This window comes from Ovis aries, chromosome 7 (assembly GCF_016772045.2).
Source record: "Ovis aries strain OAR_USU_Benz2616 breed Rambouillet chromosome 7, ARS-UI_Ramb_v3.0, whole genome shotgun sequence".
Classification (NCBI taxonomy): Eukaryota; Metazoa; Chordata; class Mammalia; order Artiodactyla; family Bovidae; genus Ovis; species Ovis aries.
In genome coordinates, this window is record NC_056060.1 from 8,217,741 (window position 1) to 8,238,282 (window position 20,542).

The following is a 20,542-nucleotide window of genomic DNA, read 5'->3' on the forward strand; positions in this document are numbered from 1 at the left end:
ATGATCTTCGTTTTCTTAATGTTGAACTTTAAGCCAACTTTTTCACTGTCCTCTTTCACTTTGATCAAGAGGCTTTTTAGTTCCTCTTCACTTTCTGCCATAAGGGTGGTGTCATCTGCATATCTGAGGTTATTGATAGTTCTCCCAGCAATCTTGATTCCAGCTTGTGCTTCTTCCAGCCCAGCGTTTCTCATGATGTCCTCTGCATAGAAGTTAAATAAGCAGGGTGACAATATACAGCCTTGACGTACTCCTTTTCCTATTTGGAACCATTCTGTTGTTCCATGTCCAGTTCTAACTGTTGCTTCCTGACCTGCATATAGGTTTCTCAAGAGGCAGGTCAGGTGGTCTGTATTCCCATCTCTTTCAGAATTTTCCACAGTTGATTGTGATCCACACAGTCAAAGTCTTTGGCATAGTCAATAAAGCAGAAATAGATGTTTTTCTGGAACTCTCTTGCTCTTTCCATGATCCAGCGGATGTTGGCCATTTGATCTCTGGCTCCTCTGTCTTTTCTAAAACCAGCTTGAACATCAGGGAGTTCACGGTTCACGTATTGCTGAAGCCTGGCTTGGAGAATCTTGAGCATTACTTCACTAGCTTGTGAGATGAGTGCAAGTGTTTGCGCATTCTTTGGCATTGCCTTTCTTTGGGATTAGAATGAAAACTGACCTTTTCCAGTCCTGTGGCCACTGCTGAGTTTTCCAAAAAGTTTTTGGAAAAAGTTTTTAAAGATTTGGAAGTCTTGGCCAGTATCTAATAAATGCAGATGATTCTATAATTTTATCTTTCTAGTTTTTATCTATAATTGACCAAAATTCTTTATTGCATGGCTGCTTTACAGTAAGTCTTATGTAGTTGCTTAGTGTAGAATTGATTAGTGAAGACAGTTGTTTGATTTCTTTGTATAGAATGTTATGTTACAGTATTCATGAGCTTAATTTTATTTTCAAATTTTCTCCAGAATTTTGAATCATGAACAGTAAGAGGCAAATCTTTATGACACTGAGAGGAGAGCTTAGGGGTTTATACTACCAAATTATTACCATGTAATTATATAGATGATGAGTCTGGAATTGCTTTTATGTGGTCAGCTTTTTCTGATGCATGCCTTAGTTTTCATGACTTCTAAAGGTTTCTTGTTGAACCATCTGAAGTTGCTATTTCTTTAAGCATAAACATGGTCAAATGTTGGCAATTATCTGAGATTTAATTTAATATATATATGTATTTATTTTCCACACTTGGAAAACTAGAGGAGATATTGAATGGTATTTTGGAAAATTACAAGCATTTTTATTATGTTATCTTTTTTTTTTCCCAGAAAAAACTGTAATTCTTTAAAGAAACACATTTACTAGAAAGCTTAGTTTTCCATTTTATTTCATCATGAATAGAACTTACTGTTCCCTTCACTTTGAAAGGAAAACCAGCTGTATTATGATCCCTCCACTGGAATTTATTACTACTGTGATGTGGAAAGTGGTCGATACCAGTTTCATTCTCGAGTGGATTTGCAGCCTTATCAGACTTCTGGCACAAAACAAAGTAAAGATAAAAAATTGAAGAAAAAAAGAAAGGATCCAGATTCTTCTACGACAAATGAAGAAAAGGTAATGTCATCATAATTTTTAAAACCTACACAATGGTGGCATAGTTAAGCCAGATTTCTTTTTTTTGCATTCTGCTTTACTTATTTGGCTACTCTGGGTCTTTTTGTGGTGTGCAGGCTCTTCATTGCGGTGTTTGGGCTTCCTGATTGTAGTGCCCAGGCTCAGCTGGCCGGCAGCATATGGGATCTTAGTTCCTCCAGCAGGGATAGAAACTGTGTCCCCTGCTTTGGAAGCTGAATTCCTAACCACTAGACCACCAGGGAAGTCCCAAAGCCAAAATTTTTGATGAAACTGGAAATCATTTAGTAGCTCTGCTTTTTTTTAAAATTTAATTAGAGTATCTTTGCTTTGTAGTGTTGTGTTAGTTTGTGCTGTACAGCAGAGTCATCCAGCCACAGATGTGTGAGATGTGCGTGTCTCCTCTTCCTGGACTTCCTTGGCATTTAGGTCACCGCAGAGCACTGAGCAGAGTTCCCTGTGCTGTGCGCGTGGTTCTCATCAGGCATCTGCTTTACACATAGTAGCGTGTCTGTGGCTTCCTGGTGGCGCTAGGGAGGAAGTCTACCTGCCAGCGCTGGAGACGCAGGAGGCTCAGATTCAGTCCCTGGTTCGAGAAGATCCCCTGGCATAGGAAACAGCACCCCACTCCAGGATTCTAGCCTGGAGAACCCCATGGACAGAGAAGCCTGGTGGGCTATAGTCCCCGGGGTCACAGAGTCAGACACGACTGAGCAGCTGAGCACACACATGCAGTGTATATATGCCAGTCCCAGTCCCCCGACCTACCCTACCCAGTAAGTCTGTGTTTTAGGTACAGCATTCAATTAGAATATTCCATTATATAATAATAAGGTGCCAGAATCTTACAAAAGAAACTTTTACATGGGGAAAACATGGACTTTTTACAATTTCTCAGTTACGAGAAGCAGAAAAATTTTTTTTCTTTTTTTCAGCCTGAAACTGACCACTGAAAAAATTTTTTAAAGTTTGAAGCAGGTAGATATAGGGCAGATAAAGTACTCTTGTGTAATTTGGAAGAAGACCATTCAGAGCATCTGTTGATACGCTGATGTCAGTGCACAATTCACAACACAAGAAAAACAGTTTATAAGCAGCTGTGGGTAAAAGTTCAACATTCTTAGTTACGTTGAGCAGTTACTTATGTTAGGAAACGTAAGGAAAACATCCACTGCTAGCAAATATAGGGTGTATGTGTATTTATATATAGGATATATATAGGGTGTATGTGTATTTATATGTAGGATATATATAGGGTGTATGTGTATTTATATATAGGATATATATAGGGTGTATGTGTATTTATAGGATATATATAGGGTGTATGTGTATTTATAGGATATATATAGGGTGTATGTGTATTTATATATAGGATATATATAGGGTGTATGTGTATTTATATGTAGGATATATATAGGGTGTATGTGTATTTATATGTAGGATATATACAGGGTGTATGTGTATTTATATATAGGATATATATAGGACGTATGTGTATTTATATATAGGATATATACAGGACGTATGTGTATTTATATATAGGATATATACAGGACGTATGTGTATTTACTAGTGTGGACTGGCGTCTTTGGGGAAATCGGTTGCTTGCTTGCATGTGTGCTCATGTCTGGCTCTTTGCGACCCGATGTCTGTTTCTGTTTTGTAAGTGAGTTTGTGTCACGTTTTAGATTCCATGTATAAGTGATTTATATAATATTTGTCTTTTTTCTGATCTACTTCACTTAGGATAATAATCTCTAGTTGTATCCACGTTGCTGCAAACGGCGTGATACTTTTTCATGGCTGAGTAGAGTCCGTTGTGCATATATACCACCTCTTTATCGGCTGATCTGTCTGTGAGCTTTTAGGTTGCGTCTGTGTTTTGGCTGTTATAAACAGTGCTGCTGTGAATATTGGTGTGCGTGTGTCTTTTTGAATTTGTTTTCTCTGGATATCTGCCCAGGAGTGGGATTGATGGACCATAATGTAACTCTCCGTGTGTATGCTCAGTCTTGTGTGCAGGCTCAGTCGTACCCCACTCTGTGCGACCCCATGGACTGTAGCTCACCAGGCTCCTCTGTCCATGGGATTCCCCAGGCAGGAAGACTCGAGTGGGTTGCCTTTTCCTTCTCCAGGGGATCTTCCCAACTCAGGGATCGAACCCATGTCCTGTACATGAGCAAGTGGATTCTTGACCACTGAGCCACCTTGGAAGCCCAGGGTAACTCTATTTTTAGCATTTTAAGGAACTTCCATACTATTTTCCATAGTGGCTGCACAACTTACATTCCCATCAACAGTACAGGAGGGTTCTCTTTTCTCCACACCATCTCCAGCATTTATTATTTGTAGACTTTTTAATCATGGCCATTCTGAATAGTGTGGGATGTTACTTCATTATAGTTTTGATTTGCAGTTCTCTAGTAATTAGCGAAGAAGCATCTTTTCATGGGCCTCTTGGCTATCTGTATGTTTTCTTTGGAGAAATGTCTATTTAGGTCTTCTTCCCAATTTTTTGATTGTGTTATTTGTTTTTCTTTTCTTACTGAGTTGTATGAGCTGTTTATGTATTTTGGAAAATTGTCATTAGTCACATCATTTGTGAAGATTTTCTCCCAGTCTGTAGGTTGCCTTTTTGTTCATTTATAGTTTAGTTTGCTGTGCAAAAGCATAAAAGTTTGATTAGATCCCCTTTGTTTATATTTCTATAGGTTTGAAACACTGACATATGAAAACATTGCTACTATATGTCAAAGAATATTTTACCTATGTTCTCTTCTAAGAGTTTAATGGCATCATGTCTCAATATTGACGTCTTTAAGGCCATATTGAGTTTATTTTTGGGTAGGCTATGAGGGAATGTTCTAACTTTACTGATTTTTATATGTGGCTGTCAGCTTTCCCAACATCACTTGCTGAAGAGACTGTCTTTTCTCCATTGTATATTCTTTCCTCCTTTGTTACATTTAAGTCTTTAATCTATTTTGAATTTATTTTTGTGTATGGTGTGAGAAAATTGTCCAGTTTCACTTTTTTGCATTTAGCTGTTTAGTTTTTCCAACACCATTTACTAAAGAGGCAGTCTTTTCCCATTGTATATTCTTGCCTCCCTTGTAGATTAGTTGCTCATATAAATGTGAGTTTATTTCTGGGCTCTATTCTATTGCATTGATCTGTGTGTCTTCTTTTGTGCTGGTACCGTACTGTTGGTTACTGTAGCTTTGTAGTATATTTTTAAATTAGAGTACCTGGTACCTCCAGCTTTGTTCTTCTTTCTTAAGATTGTTTTGCCTATTGGGGTTCTTTTTTTGTTTCCCTACAAATTACAGAATTTTTCTAGTTCTATGAAAAACACCATTGGAATTTGATAGAGACTGCATTAAGTATATAGATTGCTTTGGATATAGTATAGCCATTTTAACAGTATTAATTTCCCTAATCCATGAGCACAGTATATCTTTCCCTTTCTTTCATCAATATCTTAGAGTTTTCAGAGTATGAGTCCATTACCTCTTTGGTTTGATTTATTCATAGGTATTTTATTCTTTTTGATGCAGTTATAAATGTGATTGTTTTCTTAATTTCTCTTGTAGTTTGTTGTTATTCATATAAAAATACAGCAGGTGTCTGTATTTTTGTATATTTGTATTCTGAAGCTTTACTGAGTTCGTATTAGTTCTCATAGGTTTTGGTAATGTCTTTAGGATTTTCTATCTGTTGTATCATGTCACCTGCAAACAGTGACAGTCTAACTTCTTTTCTCGTGTGGACTTTTTGTCTTTCTTTTTCTTGTCTGTTTTCTGTGGCGAGGACGTCCAGTATTGTGTTGAATAGATGTGGCAAGTGTGACACCGGTCTTGTGCCTGATCTTAGAGAAGACGCTTCAGCTTTCCAGCATTGAGTGTGATGCTGGGCATGGTTTCTCATATGTATGTGTGTGTGCTGAGTAGTTTTAGTTGGGTCTGACTTTCTGTGACCCCGTGGACTATAGCCCACCAGGCTCCTCTCTCCATGGGATCCTCAGGCAGGAATACTGGGGTAGGTTGCCATGCCCTCCTCCAGGGTGGGTTTGTTATACATGACCTTTATTATGTTGAAGTACATTTCCTTTGTATCTACTTTGTTTAGTTTATCCTAAGTTGATGTTGAATTTTGTCAAAAACTTTTTCTTTTTCTGTTGAGATATTCATATGATTTTAACTCTTCAGTGTGTTAGTGTGGTGTATCACGTTGATTGATTTGTGGGTATTGAGCCATCCTTGCATTCCTGGGATAAATCCCATTTGATCGTGGTGTGTGGTCTTTTAATATATTATTGAATTTGCTATGCTAGTATTTTTACATCTGTGTTCATCAGTGACATTGGCCTGAAATTTTATTTTATTTGTGGTGTGTTTGGTTTTCGTGTCAGGCTGATGCTGGCCTTATAGAATGAGTTCAAAATGTTCCTTTCTCTTTAACTTCTTAGAATAATTTGAGAAAGACAGGTTTGTTAGTTCAGTAGTTCAGTTCAGCTCAGTCATGTCTGACTCTTTGCGACCCCATGAACTGCAGCATGCTGAGCTTCCCTGTCCAGCACCAACTCCCCGAGCCTGCTGAAGCTCATGTCCATCGAGTCGGTGATGCCATCCAACCATCTCATCCTCTGTCATCCCCTTCTCCCGCCTTCAGTCTTGCCCAGCCTCAGGGTCTTTTCCATTGAGGCAGTTCTTCATATCAGGTGGCCAAAGTATTAGAGCTTCAGCTTCAGCATCAGTCCTTTCAGTGAATATTCAGGACTGATTTCCTTTAGGATGGACTGGTTGGATCTCCTTGCAGTCCAAGGGACTCTCAAGAGTCTTCTCTTGAGAACACCACAGTTCAAAAGCATCAATTGTTCGGTGTTCAGCCTTCTTTATGGTCCAACTCTCTTATTCATATATGACTACTGGAAAAACCATAGCTTTGACTAGACAGACCTTTGTTGGTAAAGTAATGTCTCTGCTTTTCAATATGCTGTCTAGATTGGTCATAGCTTTTCTTCCAAGGAACAAACGTCTTTAATTTCACAACTGTCACCATCTGCAGTGATTTTAGAGCCCCCCAAAATAAAGTCTGTCACTGTTTCCATTGTTTCCCCATCTATTTCCCATGAAGTGATGGGACCAGATGCCATGATCCTCATTTTCTGAATGTTGAGTTTTAAGCCAACTTTTTCACTCTACCCTTTCACTTTCATCAAGAGGCTCCTCAGTTCCTCTTTGCTTTTTGCCATGAGGGTGATGTCATCTGCATATCTGAGGTTATTGATATTTCTCCCAGCAATCTCAATTCCAGTTTGTGCTTTTTCCAGCCTGGCATTCCTCACGGTGTACTCATTACATGTAAGTTAAATAAGCAGGATGACAATATACTCCCTTCCCAACTTGGAACTAGTCTGTTGTTCCATGTCTGGTTTTAACTGTTGCTTCTTGACCTGCATACAGATTTCTCAGGAGGCAGGTTAGGTGGTCTGGTATTTCCATCTCTTTAAGGATTTTCCAGTTTGTTGTGATCCACATAGTCAAAGGCTTTGGTGTAGTCAATAAAGCAGAAGTAGATGTTTTTCTGAAACTCTCTTGCTTTTTGGATGATCCAGCGGATGTTGGCAATTTGATCTCCGGTTCCTCTGCCTTTTCTAAATCAAGCTTGCACATCTGGAAGTTCTCGGTTCACGTACTGTTGAAACCTGGCTTGGAGAATTTTAAGGATCACTTGACTAGCGTGTGAGATGAGTGCAATTGTGCAGTAGTTTGAGCATTCTTTGGCATTGCCTTTCTGGATGAAAACTGACCTTTTCCAGTCCTGTGGCCACTGCTGAGTTTTCTGAATTTGCTGGCATATGGAGTGAGCACTTTAACAGCATCATCTTTTATGTTTTTTAACTATTCCCTAAATGTTTGGTAGAATTCACTTGTGAGGTCATCTGGTCCTGGATTTTTATTACTTATGAGATTTTTGATTGTTGAATCATTTTCATTTCTGGTAAATGGTTCATTGATATTTTTTCTATTATCCTGATTCAGTCTTGGGAGACTACGTTTTTCAGGATTTATCCATTTTGTTCTGAGTTGTCCATTTTATCGGCATATCATTGTTCATAGTAAACTCTTATTCTTTTTATTTCTGCAATATCAATTGTAACTTCTCTTTGATTTCTGATTTTATTTATTTGGGTCCTCTTTGATGATGAGTCCATCTAAAGGCTTAACAATTTTGTTTATTTTTTCAAAGAACCATCTCGTAGTTTCACTGACCTTTTTTCTTTTTTTAATCTCTGTATCCTTTCTTCTTCTTCTTTTTTTTTATTGTGTGTACCTTGCAGCTTGCAGGAGCTTAGTTCCCCAACAGAGATTAAACCTGTGCCCCCCTGCAGTGGAAGCACAGAGTCCTAACCACTGGGCCTCCCAGGGGTTTCTTGTATCATTTATTTCTATTCTGACTTTTATTGTTTCTTCTCTTAACTTTGGATTTTTTCCTTCTTTTTCTAGGTCCTTCAGCTGTAACATTAGATTGTTTATTTGGAATTTTTCTTATTCCTGAGTTAGGCTTGTGTTGTTCTTAACTTCTTAGAACTGCTTTTGCCTCATCCCATGGATTTTAGATAATTATATTAACATTTGCATTTGTCTCCAGTAATTTTTTCAGGTCTCCTTTTTGAGTTCACTAGTGACCAGTTGCTTGTATAGTAGCTTGTTGTTTAGACTCTTAGGTGTTTTTTGCAGTTTATTTCTTATAGTGGGTTTCTAGTCTTTCACTGTTGTGATTGGAAAAGCTGCCTAATAATTCAGTCTTAAATTTCTTTATTTGAAATTGAAGTATAATTGATTTACAGGATTGTGCTAATTTCTGCTGTACAGAAAAGTGACTCAGTTATACACACATATATATTCTTTTTTAAAAAATATTGTTTTCCATTATGGTTTATCCCAGGAGACTGGGTATAGTTCCCTGAGCTATACAGTAAGCCTTTATTTATCTGTTTTAAATGTAGTAACTTGCATCTACTAACTCCAGACTCCCAGTTCATCCCCTTCCCTCCTTCTCTCCCCTTTGGCAACCACAAGAACGGTCTCTGTGTCTGTGAGTCTGTTTCTGTTCTGTAAAGAGGTCCATTTGTGCCATATTTTAGATTCTGCATGTAAGTGATAGCATATGGCATTTGTGTTCCTCTTTCTGACTTACTTCACTTAGTGTGATAATCTGTAGTTGCACCTCAAGCCTTAGTTGCTTGAGGCTTGGTTTGTAGCCTAGCATGTCATCATCTTAAAGAATGTTCCATCTTCACTTGAAACAAATGTGTATCCCTGCCGCTTTTGGATAGAATGTTGCCTGTGTCTCTGTTAGGTTCATTTACTCCCACGTATCGTTTAAGGCCCGTGTTTCCTTACTGGTTTTCTGTCTAGATGATCTGTCCAGTGATGTAAGGGGAGTGTTAACGTCCTCTACTACTGTGGTGGTGTCAGTTTCTGCCTTCATGTTCGTTAGTATTTTCTTTGCGTACTTAGAAGGTGCTTCTGTGTTGGGCACATAGGCACTTATATATACAGTTGCTATCTCCTTGTTGGCTTGGTCCCTTTGGCATATAATATGCTTCTTTGTCTCTTTTTGCTGTCTGTTTTGTCTGACATAAGTATTGCTCCCCCAGTTTTCTTTTTATTTTCATTTGTATGGAGAACCTTTTTTTCTGTCCCCTTATTTTCAGTCAGTGTGTCTTTAGATCTGAAGTAAGTCTCCTTTAGGCAGCATATATGTGCGTTTTTGTTTTTTTAATCCACTCAGCCACGCTTGTGTCTTTCAGTTGGAGCTTTTAGTCCATCTGCTTTTGAAGTAATTATCGGTAGGTGTGTGTGTACTGCTGCTTTGTTGATTGTCTTGAAGGGGGGTTGTCTTTCCTTTCTGGTTCTGTTTCTTTTGCTCCCTTCCCCTGTGATTTGATGACTGCCCTCAGTGTTACGTTTGGATTCCTTTCCTTTCTGTGTATCTATTACTGAGTCTTGGTTTTGGTAACCATCAGATTCATTCATATTGACAACCTATATATATGTGATTGGAGTTTCCCAGGGGGCGCTAGTGGTAAAGAACCTGCTCCACCTACCAGTGCGTAAAACATAAGAGACCTGGGGTCATGAAGGTCCCCTGGAGGAGGGCATGGCAACCCACTCTGGTATTCTTGCCTGGAAAATCCCATGAACAGAGGAGCCTGCAGGGCTCCAGTCCATAGGGTCGCAGAGAGTTAGACGTGACTCAAGCAACTCAGTGCAACAGCACGTAGATGTGGTTATTTTCAGTTGATGATTTCTTAAGTTTGAATGCATTCTGACTGCTCTGTTTTTACTGTCCTTGCCCCCTACATCTGTGTCTGTGGTCGCATTTTGTGTTGTCCCTTAACTGCAGATGTGGCCGTAGATGATTTCACTGCTTTCGTCTTTTAGCCTTCTACTGGCTTCGTCATCGTCACTGGTTGACCTGCTGCCTTTACTGTGCGATTGCCTTTACCAACGCGACTCTTCCCTGCACGAGTTTCACGTTTCTAGGTGTGGCTCTGTGATTTCTGCTTAGAGACGTCCCTTCGATGTTTCTTGTGAAGCTCTTTTAGTGGTGTTGAACTCTTTTAGCTCTTGCTTGTCTAGAAAGTTCTTCATCTTTTCTCCCAATCTGAAGGATAGCCTTTCTGGGTAGAGTGTTCTTGGTTGAAGGTTTTTTCCTTTTATCACTTTGAATATATGGTGCCATTCCCTTTTGGCCTGACTTTTCAGTTCTGCTGAAAAGTCAGTGATAGCGTTATGGTAGGTCCCTTGTGGATAACTAGTTGCTTTTAAAATTGTTTTTCTTTGATTTTTGCCATTTTAATTGTATTTTGTCTTCATGTGAACTGCTTTTGGTTCATCTTGTTTGGGACTCTGTGCTTCTTGAACCTGGATGTGTTTCTTTCCCCAGGTTAGGGGCATTTTCAGCTATGCTTTGTGGTTGTTAGTATGCTTAATATTGTCTAGAGGTATAAACTATACTCTTTTTTTGTTCTCTCTTCAGCTTGAGTGATTACTACTCTTTGCCAGATTGCTGATCTGCTCCCCTATATCATCTAATTTGTTGTTCCTTCTAGTATATTTTCATTTCAGTTTTGTATTCTTTAGCTCTGTTTGGTTCTTCTTCACGTTTTCTAACTACTGAAATTTTATGTTCATTCATTCTTCTGAGTTTGGTGAGCATCTTTATGTTCATCACCTTGAGCTTTTTGTCCAGTAGATTGCTTACCTCCATTTTTTTTTTTTTTGCTGTGATTTGACTAGATTTTAATTGTATTCTTTGAAGTATGGGAACATCTTATAAAATAGTGGAAAACTCCTTTTTAAACCTGTATTTTGGAAGACTGTTCTTTTCTGAGGTCATGTCTTGTGCCTTGGTTGAGAACGCATTCCTCTGTTCCTCACTGTCTGTTCACTGTGTTTACTTCTGTGTGTTAGGTGGACTTCAAGGTGGGTAGGTTGTTTATGTTTCCCGTCTTGGAGAAGTGGCCGTATTTAGCAGGCCTCCTCTGAGGCCCAGGCAACACATGCCCTTGTGGTCACCAGGACTGTTTTCTCTGGCGGTGTTCCCTGTGTGGGCTGTGTACACCCTTCTGCTGTGGGGAGACTGATGACTGTGGGAGCACTGGAAGGCAGGGCTGGCCCTCGCCCTGGCCGGCTGTGAGGCCCTGCCTCGCGTGGTGCCTGCAGGCCCAGTCGAGAGAAGGGTGGCCTTCCTGTGAAGTTGACCATGTGACCCAGGGGCTCAGGGCTGTTCCTGGCCCACTGGACGAGTCCCTGTGTGGCTCTCTTCTAGAAAGCCAAAGGCTTGTGCTGGCCAGCAGGTGGGCAGGGCAGGGATGCCAGCACTAACAGACCAGAGGAAAGATTCCAGAAAGATGTGTTCCCGTTCCACTGCTACTGGGGTAGAACCGATTCCCCAAAACAGCTGACCCAGGCTCCTTTCAAGCTGCTACCTCCCTGTCGAGACCCAGAACGTGTACCATCTTACATGTGCCTCAATAGCTGAATCTTATTCCTGTACCTCTCCAGTTCTCCTGAACAGAAGCTCTCCTAGTTTTTCAAAGCTGTACATTCTAGGGGCTTGTCTTTTCAGTTCAGGATCCCTAGGCTGGGGAGCCCCATTTGGGCCTCCCACTCCTCACTCCTTGGAAGGAACCTCTGTGCTTGGGATATCCCTTCCATTTGTGGTTTGCCAGCACAGGGGTATGGGTCTCCACCTCTCCTACCCATCTTGTGTGGTTCCTGCTTTCTGTCTTTAGTTGTGGAAAATCTTTTCTGCTAGTGTTCAGGAAGGTCATTCTCATAGATAGTTGCTCTGTAAGTAGTTGTAATTTTGGCGTGTCCATGGAGGAGATGAGTTTAGGGTCTTCTCACTTCACTGTCTTGGCCACTTCTGTTCTTGAAATTTTATCTCAACTCTCTGTTTGATTTGATTTGTTTATTTCTTTATTATTTTCACTGACAGTACCTAAGAATTGAAGAGTAAGTAAGAAAAATGTAAAAAATTATTTTTCTTTTTTGTCAGAGACCTCTGTGTTAGTGACTCCTACCTATTACTAGTCATTGAACTGTTTGAGAGAATATGTTAATGAAACTAGTTCTCCCAGCAAAGCAAAGAATATATAGGGGTCCTCAAATGACCTTTTCTGACGAACTAGATGATGAAATTTGATAGCATTCTGTGAGATTTTGGTCTAGTTTAGCTCTCATAGCCATTCATCTTTACCATCCTTCTGTAAAAATATGTTAATTTAGGACAAGGACTTAAGAAAAATACTAATAAAAATTTTGAATTCCCCAAGGATTATAAAAGGTAGTTGTGTCGCATGGGAGGAAACCAGGTTTAGGACATCCTCATCCTTTTCTTGAGTTTTAAGATATTCTTGGGCCTCACTTTTTGGAAGTGCAGAGTATACAGATGGAGAAGGAAATGGCAACCCACTCCAGTGTTCTTGCCTAGAGAGTCCTGTGGACAGGGGAGCCTGGTGGGCTGCTGTCCATGGGGTCACACAGAGTCGGACACGACTGAAGCGACTTAGCGTGCATGCATGCCTTGGAGAAGGAAATAACCCACTCCAGTATTCTTGCCTGGAGAATCCCAGGGACAGAGGAGCCCGGTGGGCTGCTGTCTGTGGGGTCACACGGAGTCAGACACGACTGAAGTGACTTAGCAGCAGCAGAGTATACAGAAGGAAGGAAGTAGGGTGAGGAGGTTAGAGTAATAACTTGAAATGTGCGTATACGCCTGATGTAGGCCCTGGGCCTTTCTTTTATCTTAATGGACATTTATCTAGCATTCGAGACTGACAGTTTTAAAAAGCAGTACCTATTTCTGTTTCGCTCATTTTCCTCTACATGTGTTGTCCTATAAACAATAATAATAATAAAATACATAGTATTGGAAACTGCTTTTCTTTTAAGCATATATACATCAGGAAACTTTTTGGCTGTAGTTTACAGTGGTCTTTAAAGTTCCTCATAGCTTTCCAGGAACTTGCTCTTGTTATTGTCCTTGGTGAGTTTGTGTTGCTGGAAATATGTATAGTTTAGCAGGCTGTGAATGTTTAGCCAGTCTTCAAACTGAATTTGTGCTACCATTAAAAATATGTGTTTAGGATGCTCTTGTATTTTATAAAATAACAGCAGAACATATGACTTCACCTCATCATGTTGCCCTAAGGTAGAAAGAAAACTAGAGTGTGTTACAAACTAGAGGAAGGTAGCTGCTGCTTCTAAAGGTAAAATAATAGATACGTTCATTTGTCCTAGGGTATGGCCAGTATGCATGTATAACAAACGATGAGAGGCTTATGCCAGTTAGTTGGAAGTTCAGAATAAAGAGATGTGATTGACTCATCTGTACTATTTTCTGTGTTATCAAACTGACTCTGTAAAGTATTTTAGCAAAACTTCAGTTCTGATATATTACGTACATTTAGATCTTTAAATCCCTGCTTTAATTAGTGCTAATTCTTTATGTCATGTATGTTGACTTAATAATTGACTCAAAGTTCAAAAAGAAAATTTAGGTTTAGTTGTATTCTCTAGGCCTGCACTGTTCTGCCAGCTCCATGTGGCTACTGAACACTTTAAATGTTGCTAGGAGACTTTACCTAGTTGAGTATAAACTATACTCAGTTTTGAAGACTTGGTACAGAAAATCCATATAAAGTATTGGTAAAAATTTTTATGCTGATGAAATATCATCTTTATATATAATTAGTAATATTTTATAAGTACTGGGTTAGGTAAAGTAACAAAATGAATTTCACCAGCTTCTTTTTTACCTTTTTAATGACCCTACTAGCTAATTTTAAAGCATATATATAGATATATATATATATATATAAAACTTGCATTTTATTTTTGACAGCATTGTTCTAGGCTCTCACATGATCCAAGCAATATGTGATGAGGACCTGGATTGGGACAGTTAAGAAAATGATACTAGATAAGGAGAGAAAATTGGGGTTAATTTCAAACATAGTCTATAGCCTCAGTAATTGATTCCATGGAGTGGTTCAGGAGATGTCAAAGACTTTTGATTTGGATAAGTGGATGGTAACATCATTAAGAAAGGGAACATAATAAGAGGAAGAGGCAATAGAGATAATAGCTGTTGTTATTTCACTGAACGTATGTTTTCACTAATTCATTGAAACATTTAGGGTTAAACATTATAAGATGGTCATGTTTAAGATTCTTCTCTCCTATTCCCACCTCTTTCCAGAATTTGAATTCAGAAGATCAGAAAACATCCAATATTGAACATATAAGCTGCAGTGAGGGAGAAGATTTTGCAAATATGAAAAAGAAGGCCAAAATAGACATCCATGACAAAAATAATCCCCCCAAATATACTGTTCCAATTAGTGCAAAGACTGTAGAGTCTCCTGTTAGTGAAAACATTTATAATTCGGCTTCATTTAAAGATGAGAAAATCGTAGACACTGATAGTGAGCCTGAAGAAGGTGAAATTACAGACTCTCAGACGGAGGACAGCTACGATGAAGACACCACCAGTGAAGACAACGCAACTGCAGAAGATACTGAGGATGAAGGTGAGTAGACAGGCATTATTTCACGGCCATTGTAAAAGTACAGCACAGTAGTTAAAAACGTTGGTAGCCCATATATTTGCCAAAAAGTGAGCTGATTGTTTTAAAGAGATTATTTTAATAACATTATTAAAAATGATAACTTTGGTCATATTTACAGTAGGGTGGATCCTAAAGTTCAATTGCATTGAATGGCCTACTCAGTAGAACAAAAAACCAAGTTACTTACTCTTTCCTAGAGTGCTAAGTCTATTTTAATGGGTTAGATATTTATTGTCCACTTTTGTAGTTGAGGGAGGGAAGGCAGTTGCCTTTAAAGAGTAGGCCATTAATTCAGCTATGTAGGTATTACGGTAAATCTGATTTTTTTTTTTTTTTTTACTTGATATAATGACATACTTTGAAAACTCAGAATTTTGTAGTAGTGTATACAAGCTTATTTTGTTCTTAATGGAATTTCCTCTCATTTTTTTCTTAAAAGGGTAGACTCAGTTTTTCTAACTTGAAAAATGCTTTTTTGGGGGGCATATTTTCAAATACCAATACCTTAAAAAAGAGAGAGTTGATTATTTTGTAATTTTGATAGCTGCTGTATATCTTTAGGTCGATTATTTTAAATTGCCAATGTTGTTAAAACTTACTTATTGTGTATGTCACATAGCAGAATTTGAGAAGGTTGTTTTAAACAGAAGGAAGATTTTTAATCAGTTTGTTTTAGCTTTATGTATGCTTTCTTGGAGAAGGCAATGGCACCCCACTCCAATACTCTTGCCTGGTGGGCTGCAGTCCATGGGGTCGCAAAGAGTTGGACACGACTGAGTGACTTCACTTTCACGTTTCACTTTCATGCATTGGAGAAGGAAATGGCAACCCGCTCCAGTGTTCTTGCCTGGAGAATCCCAGGGGCGGCAGAGCCTGGTGGGCTGCCGTCTATGGGGTCGCACAGAGTCAGACACGACTGAAGCGACTTAGCAGCAGCAGTATGCTTTCTACTATTCCCTGGGCATTTGTTATTTTTGAATTAATACTTACCTGTCTTTTGGCAGATGAAGAAAAAATCTGGCCTCCGTGTATTAGAGTAATTGTAATTAGATCACCTGTGTTGCAGACAGGATCACTTTTTATCATTACAGCTGTAAATCCTGCTACAATTGGAAGGTAAAAATGTTTACCATTATCGTATTCTGTTTATTTTTCTTATTCCAGTTATTAAATATGTGTGGTACTTGTAGAATAGACAAAAAATGATATCCTTGTTCCTCCCTCTCTCACTCAGAAAATATTCTGACACTTACCTTTTGTTGTGCGGTTTTGGAAGTCAATTGCAGACATAACTTCATCGTCCCTAAAGCTGTCTGCTGATGTAAAGAGTTAAAATCTTGGTGATACCTTCCACAGAGATTTCATCATTTTCTTACCTTTGGTACTGCTTTTTTTAGGCCTAAATTACTTATTTAAACCCAGTATGACCTCCTCCTTTGATCCTTTTTCTTTACCCCTATGTAACTAGAGAAGTAGATTTTAATCATGAGTATGATAATTTCCTTTTTGCCCAACTGGAAAGGTAATATATCTTTAATTCAGGTTTCATACAGTATCTTAATTTTAAATTCTCGGAAAACAGTATGTTCCTTTTACACGTAGTAATAGAAGTGGGAACATAGTCAGCAGGTCTGGACTGACATCACCACGAAGGACATTTGGTCCTGCTGGATGCTCACTAGCCTGTGACAGATGTACCGAAACCGGGGTCCCCATCCCCTGGACCTGTTAGGAGTCGGGCTGCACAGCAGGAGAGGAGCACTGGGTGAGCGAGGAAAACTTCATCTTGTTTACAGCTGCGCCTCGTCACTCGCAGCACACTTCAGATGTCACTGTTTGCCGTCACCTCCAGACGGGACTATCTAATTGCAGAAAGCCAAGCTCAGGGCTCCCACTGATTCTACATCGTGGTGAATTGTATAATTATTTCATTCCATATCACAGTATAATAATAATAGAAATAAAGTGCACAATAAATGTAATGCACTTGAATCATCCCAAATACCCTTGCCCTGGTCTGTGGAAAAACTGTCTTCCACGAAACTGGTTCCTGGTGCCAGAAAGGTTGGGGACTACTACAATTACCTTATGAAAGAGTTAAGGTAATTCCGGGACCTACTTTCAAACATGAAATTTAGAGTAGCATTACAGAAACTGGGTTTAGTCTGATAGGGAGACTTGCATCCTAATATATCTTTTAAAGCAAAATTATCTTTAAAAAAGTTCTTTAAATATGCTTCAAAAAGTATTAAAGGCATTTTAATTTTACTTAACTCTGCAGAGAAAAAGATATGGAGCATACTCTCCGAATCCCTGAAGTTGGTGTCAGTAAGGTAAGTTCTTTGATTTTTCAGATACAGCCCCCTCAGTGTGACTTTGTAAATCATCATTATGGCAGAAAGCTAGGGTTTTTCAGATGAAAAAGAAAGGTTAATAGTCAGTATAGTAATGGTGATGAAAGTAATGCAGGTTGTTTATGCCATTACTTGAGAAAAAAAAATTCTCCATCAAAATTTGCATGAACTAAAATAATGTTTAGTTTTTAACTGTCTGGAGCAGGAGTGGAAAATGTAGACAAAGTATTAAAGTAATACCTGTTTAGCAAATATTTACTGAGTGAAGTCAATATGCTGGATATTGTGGTAGTTCAAAGATAAATCATACGTGGATTCAGGCTACTTTAGTGCATAGTTACTTTAAGTCCATGGTATTTTTCAACTCAAGAATAATCTATCCTCTACCACTCAAGGCTTTTTCTAGTTGATTTTACAGCTTTTCCTAGGTGACTTTCTAATGGTTTCAGGAAAAAGAGCAGTTGGGTGTTTCAAAACAAACAAAAAGAACAGAGTTGCAGCTAAAGTTATAAGATTTAACTGTCAAAAGTCTCGTTATCTTTTTTCTTTACTACATTTTCTGTGGTTTTCCCCCTTCCCTTTTATAACTGTTATGTTTTTTTGACCTTTCATCAACCTCATTTTGTTTCTATTTAATGGATTATAATATGATTCTAAACTGTATTTTTGTGATTTTTGTCTTTTTGGAATGAAATTTGTTTTTTCATTATTAGTTGAAAGTCTGATTTTTTTACTTTTTTTGGATTCACTCAGAGGGAATGAAGTCCTTGTAATCTTAATTCAGACCAAGTTATCTTCCTTTTTCGCCTTCTCATGATGCTTGGTTTTTCTGCCTCCAAAGAAAAACCTGTCTATAACTTAAATAACGAAGACGCCCTTCTACTTCAGTCTGAAACGTAGGTAGTTCTCTGGTGGCATTTCTGCTTTTCCTGTCTTTGAAACAAACATATCCACTGGTGGGGTAGGTAATTTGTTAGTTGTGTGAAATCAGTTTGACAGTATATATCACACATATCCAGATATATGAAAAAGTTAAAGTCAAAAAACTCCAACATATTTCATGTTAATATTAGGAGAAAAACCAGAAACTAATATTTAACCAGTGTATAGGAGAGGATTTTCTAAGTTTAAAAAAAGAAACAAAATCACAGAAGACGAGGTAATTTTGAATAATTTAAGTAAGAAATAAATTTAAATGGCAGTCTAAGATAATCAGATCTATATATCCCTTATATTTTAAGAGCTCATACAAATTCAGTTTTTAAACCCCACTATGATACCAACAGGTAAATGAGTGAAGGATATCGATAAGTAATTCACAGTAGAGGAAATATGCTTAACTTGCGAAAACCATTCAATATTTGTAGTAATTCAAGAAATACAATTGAGACCAAAGTGTTAGTTTTCATTCATCCCGTTTATTAAATATTCCTATCTAGAGCGTAATTTAGAAAGGTCTTTGGAATAAGGTTTCTAGTCATAAGATTTGAAATTATTTAAACTCTTTGATATAGTTTTTCTAAACAACCCAATTGAAAGAAATGTATGAAGGACATGAGGAGAAAATTTACAGAAGATGAAACCCAAATGGCTAAAAATATAAGAAGAGATTTCAGCCTCACCTGTAATTGGGAAAATGCAAATTAAAACCACAGTGATGAAATTTATTTTCACACTTGATATGCTTACAAAAGCTAAAAATTCTGACAATACAAAGTGTTATTTAAAACTGTATAGATCAACGGAAATTCTTATAGATTGGTGTTGAGACTGTATATTGGTCCAACCATTTTGGAAAATGATATGTGTGTGCTTAGTCATGTCTGACTTTTTGCAACTCCATGGACTGTAACCCACCAGGCTCCTCTATCCATGGGATTATCCCGCAGCAGTATTGGAGTGGGTTGCCATTTCCTACTCCAGGGGATCTTCCTGACCCAGAGATCAAACTTGCAGCTCCTGCGTTGGCAGATGGATTCTTTACCACTTGAGCCAGCTGTGAAGCCTGGAAAATCGTATGGCAGTATCTAATAAAGTTTTTTTGCATGTAGATGGCTTAGCAGTTTCATTCCTAAGTGTATACCCCCAGAGAAACCCTTGTATTGTCCACAGGAAGAGTGCATGGACAGGGTTGTTCATAGAAGCATTTTGAAAAACAGTAAAACCTGGGGAAAAAACCTGGCTGTTGTCATTAAAAGAATATATTATAGCTTATGGTACAGCCACAGCTGCACTGCAGCTAGATGGTATTCAGCCAAAGATGCAAGATAAAGGAGATAAATACTGTTAGTGTACATTTGTCAAAGCTCATCAGACTGTTGGAGAAGGCAATGGCACCCCACTCCAGTACTCTTGCCTGGAAAATCCCATGGACAGAGGAGCCTGGTAGGCTACACTCCATGGGATCGCGAAGAGTCCAACACGACTGAGCGACTTCCCTCTGACTGTTTAGTTTCATGCATTGGAGAAGGAAATGGCAACTCACTCTAGTGTTCTTGCCTGGAGAATCCCAGGGGAGGGGAGCCTGGTGGGCTGCCGTCTATGGGGTCGCACAGAGTCGGACACGACTGAAGCGACTTAGCAGAAGCAGCAGCAGTGACAGCAACGGTTGTGTAACCATTGCTGCAGTCAATTTTAGAACATTTTCATCACTTTGGAAAAAAGTATCATACTCAATAGTAGTCCTTCCCCATTCCTTCCTCACCTCCCACAGCCCTAGGCAACCACCAGTTTACTTTCTGTTTCTGTGGATTTGCCTGTTCTTCACATTTCATGTAAATGGAATCATATTAATAATACGGTATGTAGTCTTTTGTAACTAGCTGGTACACTTAGCTTGTCTTCAAGATTCATCCTTGTTGTAGCAAGAATCAGTACTTCATTTGTTTTTATTGCCAAATAATACTCCATTGTTCAGACACAACTATAGTATTTTGTTTATCTGTTCATCAACTGTTAGACATTTGAATTGTTTCCATTTATTGGTTATTAAGAGTAATACTGCTAAGTTTGTTTGGAAGTGTAGTTTTCATTTCTCTTGATACCTACCTTGGAGTAGAATTACTGAGTCATATGGTAGCTCTGTTTAGCATTTTGAGGAACTGTCAAACTTCCCCACAAAGCAGCTACATCATTTTTTGTAACCACCATCTTTGTATTGTTTATGGAACTTTAAATATTTTTGCAGCTCTATATCCGGTTAAACGCACATGTATTGAGTGCGTGCCTAATGTATGTGAAGCACTATATTATATACTAAGTGGAAGCAAATTGTCAACTAAATGTAAGCAATAATTGTAAGCAGTACAGTGGCCTTCACATATACAGTAACTCTGTATAGTTTAAGTGTTACAGAAACAAAGTGCTGTGGAGCAGGAGGGAGTGATTAGTCCTGAGTATTGAAAATT

General features: G+C 38.5%; 1 protein-coding gene across 3 annotated transcripts in view; it reads left to right on the forward strand.

The window, feature by feature from the left end:
- The window catches only part of AGGF1 (angiogenic factor with G-patch and FHA domains 1), a 44,513-nt gene that overhangs the window by 9,449 nt on the left and 14,522 nt on the right, over positions 1 to 20,542 (forward strand). For all 3 annotated transcript variants that reach the window (XM_012180676.5, XM_042251995.2, XM_042251996.2), the window contains 4 exons: positions 1,425 to 1,613; positions 14,412 to 14,742; positions 15,786 to 15,897; positions 17,063 to 17,114. In XM_012180676.5, the coding sequence (XP_012036066.3) occupies positions 1,425 to 1,613; positions 14,412 to 14,742; positions 15,786 to 15,897; positions 17,063 to 17,114 (684 nt within the window). The remainder of the gene's footprint in view (positions 1 to 1,424; positions 1,614 to 14,411; positions 14,743 to 15,785; positions 15,898 to 17,062; positions 17,115 to 20,542) is intronic.